At 42.0% G+C, this 15,707-nt stretch overlaps 1 protein-coding gene and 1 long non-coding RNA gene across 2 annotated transcripts in view; one reads left to right on the plus strand and one right to left on the minus strand.

Annotated features, from left to right (window-relative positions):
* On the plus strand, positions 1-14,324 carry CATIP (ciliogenesis associated TTC17 interacting protein). Its single transcript, XM_063288897.1, has 9 exons — positions 1-122; positions 2,326-2,526; positions 3,678-3,733; positions 6,084-6,170; positions 7,504-7,674; positions 8,676-8,800; positions 10,919-10,995; positions 11,245-11,333; positions 13,704-14,324. The coding sequence occupies exons 1-9, from the start codon at positions 26-28 to the stop codon at positions 13,914-13,916; spliced, it is 1,116 nt and encodes a 371-aa protein (XP_063144967.1). The 5' UTR covers positions 1-25; the 3' UTR covers positions 13,917-14,324.
* The window catches only part of LOC134487227 (uncharacterized), a 22,735-nt gene continuing 17,745 nt past the window's right edge, over positions 10,718-15,707 (minus strand). Inside the window, exon 2 of the long non-coding RNA XR_010066838.1 lies at positions 10,718-11,110. This is a non-coding gene — a long non-coding RNA (uncharacterized LOC134487227). The remainder of the gene's footprint in view (positions 11,111-15,707) is intronic.

The following is a 15,707-nucleotide window of genomic DNA, read 5'->3' on the forward strand; positions in this document are numbered from 1 at the left end:
GTCTTGAAGCTCTCATTTCTCCACCATGCAAAAAAAGGCATCAGAAGAGGCAACAGAAGATAAACTAATAGAAAGAATTCCAGTTGCCAGCAAGGAGGCAGTGGACTTCCTGTCACTCATTGGTAAGTGGCCTTTTAATGTATGCCATGTGCTCTTGTTTGTTTCTATTTCAGAATTGTCTTTTAAGCAAAAGCTATAGTTGACATGAATATTTGCCATACTGAATTTTACCAGATAGGTGTCTTGGAGAAAAGTAGACATGATGCTAGACCAGCTTTTCCCCACCTGACACTTTCTAGTTCTGTTGGGACTACAATTCCCAGAATTCTTAGTTATGATGGGAGTTGACCATATTGGCCTGGAAGTTCTGATCCTAACACAGCTGAAGGATGTTAGGCTAGAGGACAATGCCCAGAATGCAGCACTATGAAACCTGGGTTTTCAAAATCAATAGATTCAGCAAAGTGGGAGATTTATATCAGGACCAAAGTACACATGAAGAAGAGTATTAACCCTTCCCTCCCCAGCTGTAGTTCTAATAGGGAATTCTTACATCCAGACTTCTATTAAGCCATGAGATCTTTGTGATCAGGCTGGTGTACTATGGCCTTCTGTTCCAAACTGCTAAGGAATGTTTTCAATCAGCATGGGCATGCCTCTATCCATGTCAACATTCCAGTCTCCAACTGCCAATCCACAATTAATGAATTAATTTCATTTAAAGCATTTGTATAGCTGCCCATCTTAAAACCAAACTCCAGGCAGCTTACACCCAGCAATAAAAAACATATATACAACTAAAACAGCAATAAACCCAAAAAAGGAAAAACAGTAAAATCTGGCATCACAACCACATGTTCTTTCTATGACCTCACCCATCCCAGTGCCTGTGGGAACACTCCAGCAGATTAAAAGGGGAGGGGTGGGACTGTCAGTTCTCCGGGGTGGGGTGTTCCATAGGGCAGGAGCTACACTGGAAAAGGCAAGCTTCCAAGAACCCACAAGGTGACAATGCTAAGGGAAGGGACCTGAAGCATACCTACCCTTTCCATTCTGGTGGGAAAGGCAGATACCCTGGGAGAGGCAGTCCCACAGATAACCTGGTACCATGCCATATAGGATTCTAAAGGTGATAACCAACACCTTGAATTGCACCTGAAGGGAACTGAGAGCCAGTGCAGCTTGCACAGCAGGGGTGTAACATGGAGCACCCAACAGTACCCAACACTGTGCATTCTGCTGCATTCTGGACCATTTGTAACTTCTGGGTGGCCTTCAAGGGCAGCCCCATGTAGAACTCATTGCAGTAATCCAAACAGGAAGTGACCAAGGCATGAGTGACTGTGAGCAAGGCCTCCCAGTCCAGGAAAGGGCACAATTGATACACAAGATGAGTATGTGAGAAGGTCCCCCCTAGCCACGGCTGCCACCTGCTCATCGAGTAGTAGCTGTAAATCTAGGAGGACCCCCAAATTGTGCACTAACTCTCTCTGGGAGAGTGCCACCCCATCCAGAGTCAAAGATGGCATATCACCAGACCTCCCCCCCCAGGGGGGGGGGAATCCAAAGCCACTCTGTCTTGCCAGGATTACGTTAGTTCCTTCCCATCCAGACCCTCACAGCCTCCAGATGCTCCAGGCACGTGCAAATTCCTCTTCTCTCCTCAGCCCAGATTGTTGTTTCTAATTGTCATGACATTTCACAGTTTTCCAAAGTTATGTTTTGGCATCAATCCATGCTTTACCTAACAATTCCCTTTTTTCATAGGCTCCTTGAGCCTACTCTGGCTTTGAACAGAAAAGAAGTCTGTTGAAAATATCCTCTCCTGAATGAGAGCTTTTGTGAGCCATTTTGTGGTCCAAATGCTGGTTGAAAGATGAGAGACTTAAATTATTTATATAACTTGTATAATTTATGTGCTGTCCAGTTCCACAAAGGATGGACAGATGTTTGACTGTGTTTGCTTGACACTAAGCAGACTTAATATGCCTTAAGCACAGTTTTTACACATAGTTGTTGTTTGAACCACAGTTCCCTGAGTTCTGAGAAGAAAGGGTTATTTGAACTTAGTCCTCATCTGGTCTGTAGATATAGAGGAGGGAAGCAAAAAGTGGGCTGCGTTCTCTTTTCCCCCCAATTTGCTTTCACACAGGGATATCCTGCATGGGCAAACTGGGGATGAAAATAGGACAAGAAAGCAGTAAAGAGAGGCTGTAACCCAACTGGGCCATCCCAGTTTATTATATTAAAGAGGGTCTGAGAGTGAGTGGATAAAATTTTCTCCCTGTCCTCCTGAGGATGAAATTCCTATATCTCATTTCTCAGAAATAGAAGAGATTCAGCCCTGCCTTTTTGAAGAATCACTGGTGGCTATTTCAGAGTCTGGAGGGACGATCGGGACATTTTCCATCTCGGTGAAGTGGGCCTGCTATTTGCTGGATGGCTGGCAAGAGGAAGACTGTTTCCTGGTCCACGCAAACAGCAAAGGGACCATTGATGGGGTGCCTTGCAAAACCTCCCTTACAGGTAAATTCAGTGCAGTAATTCAGCATTTGCCAGTCTGGTGTAGTGGGGAAGGCACTGGGCTAGAAACTGGGAGACTGTGAGTTCTAGTCCTGTGTTAGGCACAAAGCCAGCTGGGTGACCTTGGGCCAGTCGCACGCGCTCAGCCTAGGAAGAAGCCAGTGACAAACCATTTCTGAAATCTTGCCAAGCAAACTGCAGCGACTTGTCCAGGCAGTAGCCAGGAGTCAATACTGACTCAAAGGCGCACACACACACATCAGCATTTCTGTGTTTAAACACATTTAAACACATAATTTCTATGCCTAAATGTGGCCTTCCATTTTCAAAATTTAGCTGTTTTTCTTATTGGAAAGTCAACAGGACAAGGAATGTGGAAAACTAAGTTTCACTCTTGCCCAAGTGCAGCAATAAAAGTTTGTCAGGCTGGGTTGGTTAAGCTATTACTACAAGCAATAACACTAGAACAGAAGACTACGGATGCACTCGTAACCCCCTGGTGAAAAATAAAACATTTCCGAGAGTTATAAGAAATTTGCATGCAGCACCAATATGCCAAGATATCCCAGAACAGCTTTCTCTAACCTAATACTCTCCAGATAAAATTCCCATTATCTGGGCCAGCATGGCCAGTTGGAGTTATAATTCAACATATCTGGGGGGGTACTAAATTGGGGAAAGCTGCACAAAAGGAAGTACAGATAGTCCTCACTTAACAACCATTAGTGGCAGTTCAGACTTACAACAGTGCTGAAAAAACTGACTTACAACTGGTTCTCACACTTACGACTGTTGCAGCGTCCCTGCAGTTATGTGATCACAATTTGGGCACTTGGCAACCACTTCACATTTATGACTGTTACAGTATCCCATGGTCATGTGATCAACATTTTCACCCTTCCTGGCTGGCTTCTGGAAAGCAAAATCAATGGGGAACTGCGTGATTTGCTTAACGACCACATGCTTCACTTAACACCTGCAGTGATTCACTTTACCACTACCACAAAAAAAGTCGTAAAATCAGGTCAGATTTGCTTAACAACACTTCACTTAGCAACCTAAATTCTGGTCTCAATTGTTGTCATTAAGCAAGGACTACCTGTAAACAACTGTGTCATTGCCTTGATTTCTTACAAATTCCTTTTTTATATCAGGATATATAACAAAGAAACTGGAGATTTTGGAGCAGCACACTCAGGAAAGTGTGAGGGTGAGTGTCTTACATGTTTTGCTTTTCCCCCACTGCTGGTTTTATCAGCCAGCAGGGAGCCTGGTAGTGCTGGAACTTCTGCAGCCTCCCCCAGATTCCACTTCCCCCAAAGTGCTAAAATGTGCAAAAAACTGTGTTTAAAAGCCCACAAACAAGCTGGCAGGTGGGAGGGGGAGTTGTGAAGTGAAATGGGAAGGATCATTGGGTGGAGTAGGGAAAGAGCTACAGTACCTAGTAAATTTCAGTGGCAAAAAATGCAGGCTGCTTTTAAGAAGAAGAGGGATAAAACAGAAGCAAGAGAGCACAATACTGACAAATTATAGGAGGAAGGCATGGGTTGTACATGTATATCTCTAGTTTATTTGAGCAAATGGTCAAAGGATTGAAGTTGGCTGCAAACAGCGTTCTCTCTTCTGCCAATCTAGACAACATTGCTCTGATCAGTTTCCCTGCTTTGCTAATACATAGGTGCACGCACACTCAAGAGAGTTCTGGTTCTGGCTTTTGGTTTGCTTTTTTTTAAAGACCAGTGACTCTCAGAAGAGTGATACACCTGGGCTTAGAAGGACCTCACTTTTGAGAAGTGCTTCAGAAAGTCTCAGGCATTACGGGGGCAGATGCCTGGTTTCTACTACAGCCCTAGTCAAAATGGTTATGGAGGGCAGTGACCAGAGGGGAGGGGTCTCAGCACTGTAAAGTGGGCAGTGGCAGGAGCCAACTCCTGACCATGTCATCAACCAGATTATCGAGAAAGCATGCCAGATTGTATCCATGACAGAAATTGTGTTGGGAGAAGAGGGGAAACACTACTTTTAAACACTACTTTTAAACACTCAAGACAAATATAAGCTGATTCTGCAGTGGACTGGGGATGAGACAAAGGCAGTGTCACAAGGATATGTCCCTGGTGAATAGTTAGCAAGACATCTTCATACCACAGGTAGAGGAATGTGAGGATGAGCCCAAATTCCTTTAGCCTCCGTCTTGGCTTGAAGTACAAGGGACAAGAGGAGGGCCACCAGATCTGGGTTGCAAAACTCCAGATGGCCATTGGATGGCAGTATAAAGTTAAGAGTTTTGCAGAGGGAATTCCATCATTAAACCTTAGAGATTTTTTAGAGTGTCAGCAGGCACATGGATAGAGATAACCCAATCAACATTTTCCAAAAGCCTTTCACAAAAGTTCCTCATCATAGTTTCTTGAATAAACAGAGCAATCATGGAAAAAGAGGACTTGTCCTGTATGGCTTGCTAGCTAGTTAAAAATAAATAAAAAGCAACATGTAACAATTAAATGGGCAGTTATTAACAAGCTAATTAACTTCTCCATAAATGGTTTTGATTCGGGGGTAAGCAGCGAAATGGCCAAATTTGTGGAGTTTACTAAACTACTGAGAGTGGGAAAAATCAAAAAGTCATTCTGAAAGGTTCAAGAGGGATCTGTTTAAACTGGGACAATGGACAACCAAACTGCAAATGCAATTCAATTAAATATAATGTAAATATAAATATAGGCTTATACATTGGGGCAAACGTCACATATGCACTAATGGATATGTCTGTAGCTAATCAGGAAGAAGATTTTGGAGTGGATGGCTCAGTGAAGAGATCAATTCTGCAGCAGCTCTAAAAGGACAAATGCAATGATAGAGATCATTAGATGTGTGCTACATCCACAGCTGAAATATTGTGCATAGTTCTAGCTGCCATATTTGAAAAAGAATAGAGCAAGAAAAACATGTAAAAGTGGGTATCAAAATGATTGGGGGCATGAACATCTTCATACAAGGAAAGGTTACTGTAAATGTTCGGGATTCTTTAGTCTGAAGGAAAGGAAGCCTGAGGGAAGGCCATGATCCAAGTGTATAAGATCATGCATGGCATGGAAAAAGTGTACTAAAAGAAGCTTCTCTTAGAACAATAAAATCAGAGACATCTAACAAAGTAAATTAGAAGTATTAAAATAGAGAAGGAATACCCTTCTTTCCATAGACTATAATGAAGTCATTATCAAAAGACGTAATAATGACCACTGACTTGAATGCCTTTAAAGGGGGATTTGATATGTTTGTGGACAACTGGCCTGTTGAATGCTGTTCTTGTGGCCTGAGAGAACATAGGAAGAAGGAGTGCTGGGGTGCTGGGCTGTGCCACCTTGAGCCACTGGAGGAAAGGCAAGCGATAACAAATAAGAAAGGCTTTCGTGAAGTTCTTGGGGGAAAGCTATCTCAAGCCTCCTTGACTAGTTGTGAAGCTTCCATCTTTCCAGGAAAGCAAATTCCTGCATCGTTAGGGCTAGTCCTGGCATAGCTATGTCACCTTTCCCTGCCGCTTTTTGCTTTTCCTGCAGTTTAGAGATCATCCAGTGGAAACCAGGACCCAAGCGGTGAAGCGGCACGGCCAGCTTTATGTGACCAAAACTGTAGTGGAAAGAGATGTGAGTAAAGTGAGCTGTGCCTATAGAGCCTGGAATACCTATCCCAATTCCCCCTTCCTCACAGTTCACAAGAATTAGTTCATTCATTCATTCCTGTCTCTAGCTTCACAGGAGGTACAAGGTAGGGACTAATCCAGCTTCCTTCAGCCTAGCACCCTTCAGTTATTTCAGGATCCCAACACCCATCCAAGCAAGGCTGAAGTCTCCAAGCGTCTGCAAGAGTTTCGCCAGCCTATAAAACCTGCCTGACTGTGATTAAGAAACCTGATATATTGCAACTCATTAATCATAGTAAGATAGGTTAGGGAAGGCTGCTCTAGTTGATCTTGCCATTTAACTGTTTCATAGAACGTAATGTTGTGGCACAGGTGGAGAAACTTTGGTGCTCAGACTACGAAAGCATTTTGCATCTTGGGTGCAGAAACAAATAGCAGTATTCTTACACTTCTGTATTTATGCCTCACCTTGCTTCCATGGTGCTGCAGTAGTGAACTCCTGCACTGGGAGGAGTTGGACTAGATGATCTCTAGGATCCCTTCCAACTCTTGCGTTCTATGATGGTACCCTCAAGACAACGTAACTGGTATTCCCAGCCAGGCTGTCTTCATCCAGGGTGACTATCCCCAGAACCGCCAAGTTTGCTGAACAGTCTGTCTTCAGAGCACATCCTGACGTAGCATCTATCTAGCACATGTCCTCAGAGGGACCTGGAGCAAATACGTGCCCACTGACGCTTTCTTGGGGCTTGCAAGCTTGCTGCCCTGTCCCCTTTCATTTTTTTAAAGGAGCCGTTTCATTTAAAAAAAAAGTATATGGAAAGCTCATATGGTGCAAATCAGATACTAGTGGTTGGGCTGTCTTGGCCTTCTGAGATAAGCACCCAGTGCCAAAAGACATGGCACGAGGGTGGGAGAGTCCTGCTTGGATGTCATCCTTTCCCCTGTCCTCTAGGTCAGCGGAAGGAAACACTGATTGTCTTATGTGGCATTTCTTGGCTGGGGTGGGGTGGGGGAGAATGGCTAAAGGTTTGGGGAGGGGAAACAGGATGTGTTTGGAGGGGAGCATGTAAGTTTAATGTCAGCTCATAAATAGATTGCTTTTATCGGAACTGAGGACTCTGAAACTCCTAGTCTTAACCAGTATGCGTGAAGAGGAAGAAGCATTATGACCCCATCCTCCTCTTCCTCTGTCTTGCCAAAAAAATGGGTAGGTTTGTCTTGTCCTTTGGGTGTGCCTTCTATAAACCCCAAACATTTTCCTTAAGGACAGCCTGCTGATCTGGTGGTTGCCTGGGCTTTTGTAAAGGATGTCTAGCCTTTCCTCTCTCCCCCAGGAAGAGATCCACGTCGACACATTTTCTTACAGATGCGAACAACTTCAGGGCCTCATCTCAGAATCTGCCAACTTCCTGGTGCTGCGGGTGATGGCCAGGAGGCAGTCCTTACCACAAAATGCTATTTTCCTCTCATTCAACTCTGACCAGCACATCTGTACCTCTACCTATGTAAGTTCAGCTTGTGGGCACATTATAATGGAGCAAGTAGGTACTTGCACAACCCAGCAATATAGTGGGAACTCTGTCTTGGAAAAGGACTATAGATCAGTAGTAGAGCAAACGTTTTGCCCACAAAAGGTGCCAGTGATAGTCCTGGCATCTCCAGATAAAAGCTGGAAAAATCTCTTTCTTGCATCTCTATCTAATGACCACCAATCAGCTTAGGCAATAGGAAGTTAGATGGACCTACAGTGTCCCTCGCTATAAAGCAGTTTCTTATCACTCCTTATGCCCCCGCTGTTTGGAATATCCTTCACCCGGAAGTGAGATTGGCTCCCTCCTTCCTGGACCTTAGGAAACAACTAAAGACCTGGGTCTGTCATCATGCCTGGGGCGGGAGGGAGAGTAATCATTCCTAGGGATGGTTAGTCTCTTAGAAGGACCCTGCTCTGCTTGCGAATCACAGAGAACTTTTAGCCATTGGGTTCTTATTGTGTTTATTTTATTATGTATTATAGCATTTTATAGTTTTATATTTCTCTTATTTATGTTTTACTGTAAACCACCCAGAGTCCCTTTTGGCGATACATTTGATTAATAAATAAATAAATAAACAAACATTCTTGCCCTACTTCTTTGACATATCCAGGCATACTGATTCCATTTCATCCTATGTGTTTATAATTGGTAAGAAAAAAGAAGTATATGTTGAGCCAGAGGATAAAAGGGCAGGAAGCAGGTGTGTAAAGCTAGTGTTGATGTTGATGGATAAAAATGAAGCCCAGATATTCCCATGCAGAGTTTCCATTTACCTAGAATATGCCCTCAATGTCTAGAATATTTAAGCCAAGGAAGAGAGATTACTCGATGTCCAGACTGAACTGCAGTGTATAGATGAAATGTTGAAATCAACTACCTGTTCACTGGAGCAACTAACACAGTGTTGCCTCAACAGCCATCCTTATGCATTTATCTTTGCCGTTTCTGCCAATTCTTCAATCTCTTCCTAGAATACCCTTGGCTTCCAGAAGCAGCAAGTGAAAAAAGAGGAAGTGGATGTGTTTGTGATTGAAAGGACTGTACACTCTGTGGAGGCACCCCCACTGAATTGGCAGTTCTATTTCCTACCAGATGGGTAAGAAAGCTCTGGAATAACCATTCTTGTTCAGGCTTTTCCTGCAAGCAGTGTGGTCATTGCTCTAAATATATAGATATTCAGTTACGGTCTTTGGTATTGCCACTTAGTGGTAAGGCCCTTGGTGCCTCCTGTTGCTGCAGCTTGGCTTTCTTTGAAGCATTTACAATACTTCAAGTACAATCAATTAACTCAAGCTACTTTTTCCAATAAAAATGGTTTGAGTAAATGCATAGAAACCTTTTATTTTATCTTCTCTATTACACATATTTTTATACCAATCAGTCAAAATAACTCCAAGCAGTTGACAAAGTTAAAAAACAGGCAAGTCGGGCATCAAAATAGGGCATATAAACAGTCAACCAAGTACTTGGCTGCTCAGTCATCAAATAACGCTACCGTGTCAACCCCCAAATGTCCATTCAAACACAATCATCTTAACTACCTTACAGAATACCTTACAGACTGCTAATAGGGAGGGTGCCATTGTACTTCCAAGGGCAGGGTTTTCCAAAGCATGGAGGGTTGCTGAAACCCACACTAAGCAGATCTGTACTGAATCTCTCTTCTTCCCTTCCTTTTACCAGTCTTAGAAGTATTTAAAAAATATTTCTCTAAAAGCTTCAGGGATAACCTATGGTCCTCCAGATGTTTTCTGCATTCAGTCAGTCTTTGCTTACATGGCCAGTGGTTGGGGGGAACAGAATTATAATCTGACAGCATCCAGAAAATTCATAGCTTGTCTACTGTTGCAGCATTTTGGATGTTTTCAGCCCAAAGGCTGATTTTGAATACCATGTATCTGCCCTAAATAGATAGCACCTTCTGTAATTCTTTGCATGAGTAGGACAGCCTGAGACTTGGGTTGATGAGTCTTCCAGCAGGCAGCCCCTGTACCTTGATGCCTCTCAACACATCAAGGAAAGAGAATATAGCTATACCTAGCTGTTTTTCCTTTGGGCCTCAGCCTTGTTGGAGATTAAAGCATTCTGTGAGTGAGAGAGAAACAGCATTGCTGAGAGTGGAAATCTGATCTGAATAATGATTAGTGGGGTAGGTTTTGTAACTGCTGTATAACAGAAATAAGATTTATTTACCAGAAATATGTTGTAGGAATGGACAAGGTCTGGCACCTAACTAACTACATCCCTCTAGGAGGAGAGTCAAAGACCGTAAGTGCCTGATAAGAAAGGTGGGAAAAAGTGACCTGAAATTGGTAATTTCTTAGACAAATATCATGCAGTGTAATAGAGAAAAGACACAGAGTAAATCCTTAACTATCTGTACCCCACTGCCCTCTTGTGGTCAGTAGGTCATGAGGTACTGAAGAGCCAATGCCATTGGATTCATACTTCCAACAAGGCTACTGTCCATTCCCGTGTTTTCTGGTCAGAAAGCAATAATTTCAGTAATCTGAGGAAATGTATTGGAGGAAATATCAAGAGACTAGCTACCTCTTTTCTCTCTCTTTCAAGCATATGATGGTATAGGCAGCATTTGGGAGTTACACATTGTACTGTGTCATAAAGTGTCTGGGTTCGGCTTATCATGTTATCTAAAACCTGTCAACTTCATAAGCAAATTCTGGGTTAGTTATTGCTTGGTAACTTAGGTCTTGGCAACCTGGATAACACAAATAAAAGGGAAGCTTCAGGTTCTTGTAACTTGTGTACCCAAAGACATAGATCAGTTGATCAACTACTAGAGACTGAATTGAATTGAATTTATTTAATTTAGACACCACCTGACTTCAATATATTATAGCAGAGAGAATTCCCATTGGCAGCAATGGCATGCCAATAACAAGCTACCTACATTTCATCCTGAAGCTATTGAAGTCCTATATTGTTGTAGTCCTGTCCAGGGACTTTCCATCCTTCCTTGTCACCCCAAGCTTTCTTCTTCTCAGTGGTGTAATTTAGAGCATAAGAAGTTATTTTTATTGCTTCTGATATCAATAATTGGGAATCACAAATCATTTTAATCTACTGCAAATCAATGCATTACAATCTATATCTAGCCCAACACTGCCATTGGCTATTGCCTGTTTCCTGAAGTTCCACAGACAAATGCAGAAACTCCAATTAGTTTGTTTTACTTCTTTCCTCCTCCATCCAGGCATTTATCTCGCCGTGTACAAATTGGATCCCCGGCCACCATGGTGATCCTGCAGATGCCCATTTTGATTGACACAGGTAATATTTTTCTCCCTGTGATGCAGTTCAGAATTATTGCCAGTGTTGGAGAGGGAGTGTTGCTGACTGAGGTGTTCTGTGTTGGCTGAAATGGACAACTGCTGGAAACATCTGTCTCGGGAAAACAACAGGAACACCTTCTCTTTAAAAACAAGAAAGCTTCAAATTTCTAATACAGTATATTCTGCTGCTTGCTGTCTATATATCCCACATTCCTAAGATTCTCACTCAGTTTCCATCTTTTTCCAGATGAACCAGACCCTCGTCCCATCTTTGAAAAAGTCCTCTTAAACTGGGAAGAGGATGCGGAATTATATTCCAGGTTCTTAGACAGAAAGGTGAATTGTTCTGGGATTAACGACAGGGTAACATCTAGAGTATGGCTCACAATATGGCAGACCTCTAGGAACATAGGATAATTAACTTCTATATAATCTAATAACATAAAACTTCTGTGCAGTGTACAGTCATTGATTTCTTGGTGTCCTTGAAGCTTGTTTCTCTTCCTGCAGACATTGCATTACTACACTAGGTAACTTCACTGCATGCAGGAGTGGTATTTGTGGGTTGCTTATATGCGGTAGCTTATCTAACCAACCCAGAGAGGGTATTGTTTCCTCCTTGATTGTTCTTGTTTATCTGGTGCTGATTCCTCTTATCTGGGTGTGAGTTAATAGGTATGTGATGAACAGGGATGTGTTTATGTCTGTTAGCCTCTTTCCTTAACTTTTGATTGCTTCCTTTCTTGAATGGTATGTAGATGGAGCTTATCTCAATATGTCTGTTAGTAGCTGACTTGTCAGAGTCCCATATCTCTAGGAATTCGCTTGCATTTTTACATCTGGCTTAGTCTAAGAAGTCTACAGTTTCCCAATTGAATTTGTGGTTGAACTTGTCAGTGTGTTGTGAAATTAAGAAGTTTTCATCCTGTCTTCTGACTACCAGTTGATGTTTGTGGATGCATTGTTTCAATTTTCTTCTTCTTTGCCCCACATAGTAATTTTCACAAACCTGGCATTATATGCTGTACATGACTCCAGTTGTGTTTTTGGCTATTGGTGTGTCACAAAACAACCCACACCAATCAAGTATGCTCAACTATCACAGCAACAACCCAATGGCACACAAAATAAGCTGTATAAGAACTCCTAGAGGCATGATACTCTGCAGTAACCCAAACTCTAAAAAGCCAAAATAGACCATCCATACATGTTCCAGTGCAATGGATACCCAAGCAACTTCAACAAAAAATGTCTAACCATGCAACCAACAATTACACAATCCTCACAACCTATGAAAAGGATAACTCTACTATATATCAAAAACCTCTCTGAAACTACCGGCAAATTACTACAACCTCTGGCATCATGGTAGCCCACAAACCAACAAACTCTATCCAAACCATCCTAAGCAAACCCAAAGACCCAACATCCACAGAAGACAAAGCAGGAGTCATTTACAACATACAGCACAAGGACTGTAAAAACCACAATTGCAGTTGGGTAATTGTAGACATCTTAGGCCAAGCCAGATCCAAAAATGCAAGAGAATTCTTAGAGGCATGGCTCTGTTGAATCAGCCATTAACAGACACATTGAGATAAGCATCATCTGCAAACCAAGAAAGGAAGTATCCAAAGGTCGAAGAAAGAGGCAAACACACATCCCCCCTCATCACACACCTATTAACACCCAGATAAACAAGAGCAATCAAGGAAACAATACAATCTACCAAGTATAAACGACCAGCAAACTCTACTCCTGCATGCACTGATGATGTTCCTAGCCTGGTTATGAAAATCTTCAGGAACCAAAGTAAGCTCAGAAAACACCAAGAACCCAACAATTCAAACCTGAAGTACTTATATTCTCCATTGTCTCAGGGTACAATTGCTTCATTATTAAATTTTGTAGCATTTTTACTTAAAAGCAAATACTGTAAGGATAAGCATAACAGCAGAGAGGGAGAATGAATGAATGAATGAGTCTTTTCCCTATGATGCTTCCTGATTTTTGCCCATCAGTGAAGAGGTGGGGGCATACAGGTATCTGTTTCACAATTGGCTTACTTAGTAAATAGAAGTCTGAGTTGACTGGAACTTGTAGCTGATAAGAATCTCAAGGTATGCTCCCTTGATTTGGAAGTAGTACTAAAGAGCTACAGTGGTTGAATCCAGAATATGTTAATTACACTTCATTCTCATGAAATCAATGGGACTAAATCATGACTAACAAATCCCATTGATTTCAAATGAATGTAAGTTGGCATCCAGTGTCACAGATCTACAGCTGATACATAATCTAGTGCTGGAGGAAAGTCCTAGCAAGCATCATAGGGCTGGAAGAGTGGTGTGGCTATGACCAAAATGCCCGTGGGATAGAAACAGAAGAAACGGACAAGAGCATCCATGTTCCTACCTATGCTGAAGATGAGAGGGAGGTAACAGGCAACCTGGTGCTCCTGAGATGTTTTGAACTGCAGTTGCTATTACCATAGTTAGCATGGCCAACAATCGGGGATTATGGGTTGTAACCAGAACACATGAAGTTGTGGAACAATGGGGCTATGCATCCCTTAGGGTAGGAAAGTTTAAACATGAATGGCACTGTGGGGGTGGGGGTAGGTAAGCATCTTGTTTTGACCCTCATTTACTGCCCACTGAAGAGCTTTAGTCCTAAAGAAAGAATGGGCTGGTTCCCTTTCAACAGGAAGAGCTACAAGCAAGCCATGCTACCTATATGCGTCGCCATCCAGAACTCAGCACCTTGCTGGCAGATTTCTTGCAACTGCTTCTCCTTCGCAAGCCTGATGACGTGGTCACCTTTGCTGCTGAATTCTTTGCCCCCTTTTCTGCCCACCAACCGCCATGCAGATCATTTCAGTCATCTGACAGGCCCAGCCCTTTTCGCAGCCATGTCTAGAAGGACTGCAGCAAAAATAATAAAGATCCAGGGAATAACTCAGGAATTTGGGAGAGCTATTTCTGGAAACTGTTGGAGTGCTTTGCCTAGAGAGTTCTATGGTTCTTGTTTTACCATGAATGGTGGAGACTTAGTTATGGCCATCCTGTCTCTCAAATTATGTTTGGAGTGTTTCTGCAAGTAAAAGCTTCTGAACTGCTGAGACTGCATTTGGGGAGATAGTGATTATAGTATTGTACTGTTCTGTATTGTATTTTAATCAAAAATGATGGGCAGCAATGCCAAACTATAAGTAGCCTTTTGTTGTTAAAGATATGAACCAATGAAACCACCTAAAAAAAGTAAATCAGTTGCTGCAAAGTATTCCCAAAGGGTAGGTCCAAATATAAAGTTTTCATGATTTAACAACTCATAGTTAGTAAACTCATAGTTAGTGGGGGAATTGCTGTTGGTTGTGGAAAAATAGTCACTGGCTCCAATTCAGATGTAATGACAAACCATGGCTGGACCTAGAACTATGGTTTGTTACAAACTGCAGTCCAAAATGTCTGTTTTTACTTCTGAGACATATAAGTTCCCCATTCTGCACAGTGTTGGATTTTTTTAAAGCACTGAAACCTAACGTTTATTAAAAATAGGATAGTATCCTGAACTTCCTCTCCTTCTTAAGTCAATATTTAAGGACACCTGATGTATTCTCTTGACATGCATTCCCCTACTTAGAAGCAGTATAATATTTAGAAGCAGGAGATGTGGGAGTTAAAGCATTTTGTTCCTGTTACAGACTATGGTTACCTGTTTCTCATTTATCCTCACAATAGTTGCAAGCCTATGAACACTTATTTTGGAGAAAGTTTCATTGAACTGGTGGAACAGTCTCTGTTTTGAATTTTTTCCCAACATCTGGACAATCAAGCCATAATTCAGAAATGATATTGAGCACGTTTCCCCGATATGAAGATTATATATGTATAGGGGAAACATTGGTGTTGCCTTCAAACTAGAATTAAAGAATTAAGGACACCTGTACACAATCATATGACTGTTGATGTATGATTGTGTAAACAAACTAATTGTATATATTTGTGATAAACAGATATTTGGAGTCTATTTTCGTTAATAAAACTATGTTGTAGCTCCTTTCATATGACATTTTCAGAGGGATATGTTTTGAATACGGCTCTGCACAGCTTTCGCACTAAGAGTCTTGCATTGTGCAAGAAAGTGGATGAAGCCCCTCTCTTTGAGCCATTGAAGGAGCTTGGTCTTTTGCAAGGCTACTTCAGAAATTGCTCCTGACTGTCCCCATGTATGTACCTGAGAAAGTGACATTCTTTCTTGAAAACATTCATATATGTTCCTATAGTTTGCCAAGTCTAAGCTAATCTCTCTTTCCTCAGAGTTAATAAGCATGGGTTCCCATCTCTTGGCACGCTATTGCAACTCTGACTCAAGGTAGACTCAAATGAAGATGTAGGAGCATCTGTCTGGGAGAAAACTACCTTTCTTAGAGAATACTATTTTCCCTCAAAAACCCATTTTTCTCCACCTGCTTTTAGGGTGGGTTTTTCAGGCAACTGCTGCGGCCAAAACCGTGTTTCAGAAATGTGCTATTTGTTTCGTTTGTCGAATATGGCTAGAGGAATGCTCATGCTACGTCAATATGCAAGGAAAATCAAATCAGGCAGTTTTCTTTAGATATTGTGAAACTGGCCACAAGAAATTATGAAACTGAATTGTGGAACTGACTTCAGGATGAGCAAATGGAAGGTGGGTGGGGATTTGTGGGCA

The sequence above is a fragment of the Candoia aspera genome, chromosome 1 (assembly GCF_035149785.1).
Source record: "Candoia aspera isolate rCanAsp1 chromosome 1, rCanAsp1.hap2, whole genome shotgun sequence".
In the NCBI taxonomy this organism is placed as follows: Eukaryota; Metazoa; Chordata; class Lepidosauria; order Squamata; family Boidae; genus Candoia; species Candoia aspera.

Bases quoted from the DNA above. Each gene is read 5' to 3' on its own strand.
- CATIP (XM_063288897.1), top strand. From the start codon at position 26: ATGCAAAAAAAGGCATCAGAAGAGGCAACAGAAGATAAACTAATAGAA. The intron at 3,734-6,083 runs GTGAGTGTCTTA...CTTTTCCTGCAG, and splicing joins ACACTCAGGAAAGTGTGAGG to TTTAGAGATCATCCAGTGGA. The intron at 11,334-13,703 runs GTGAATTGTTCT...CCCTTTCAACAG, and splicing joins CCAGGTTCTTAGACAGAAAG to GAAGAGCTACAAGCAAGCCA.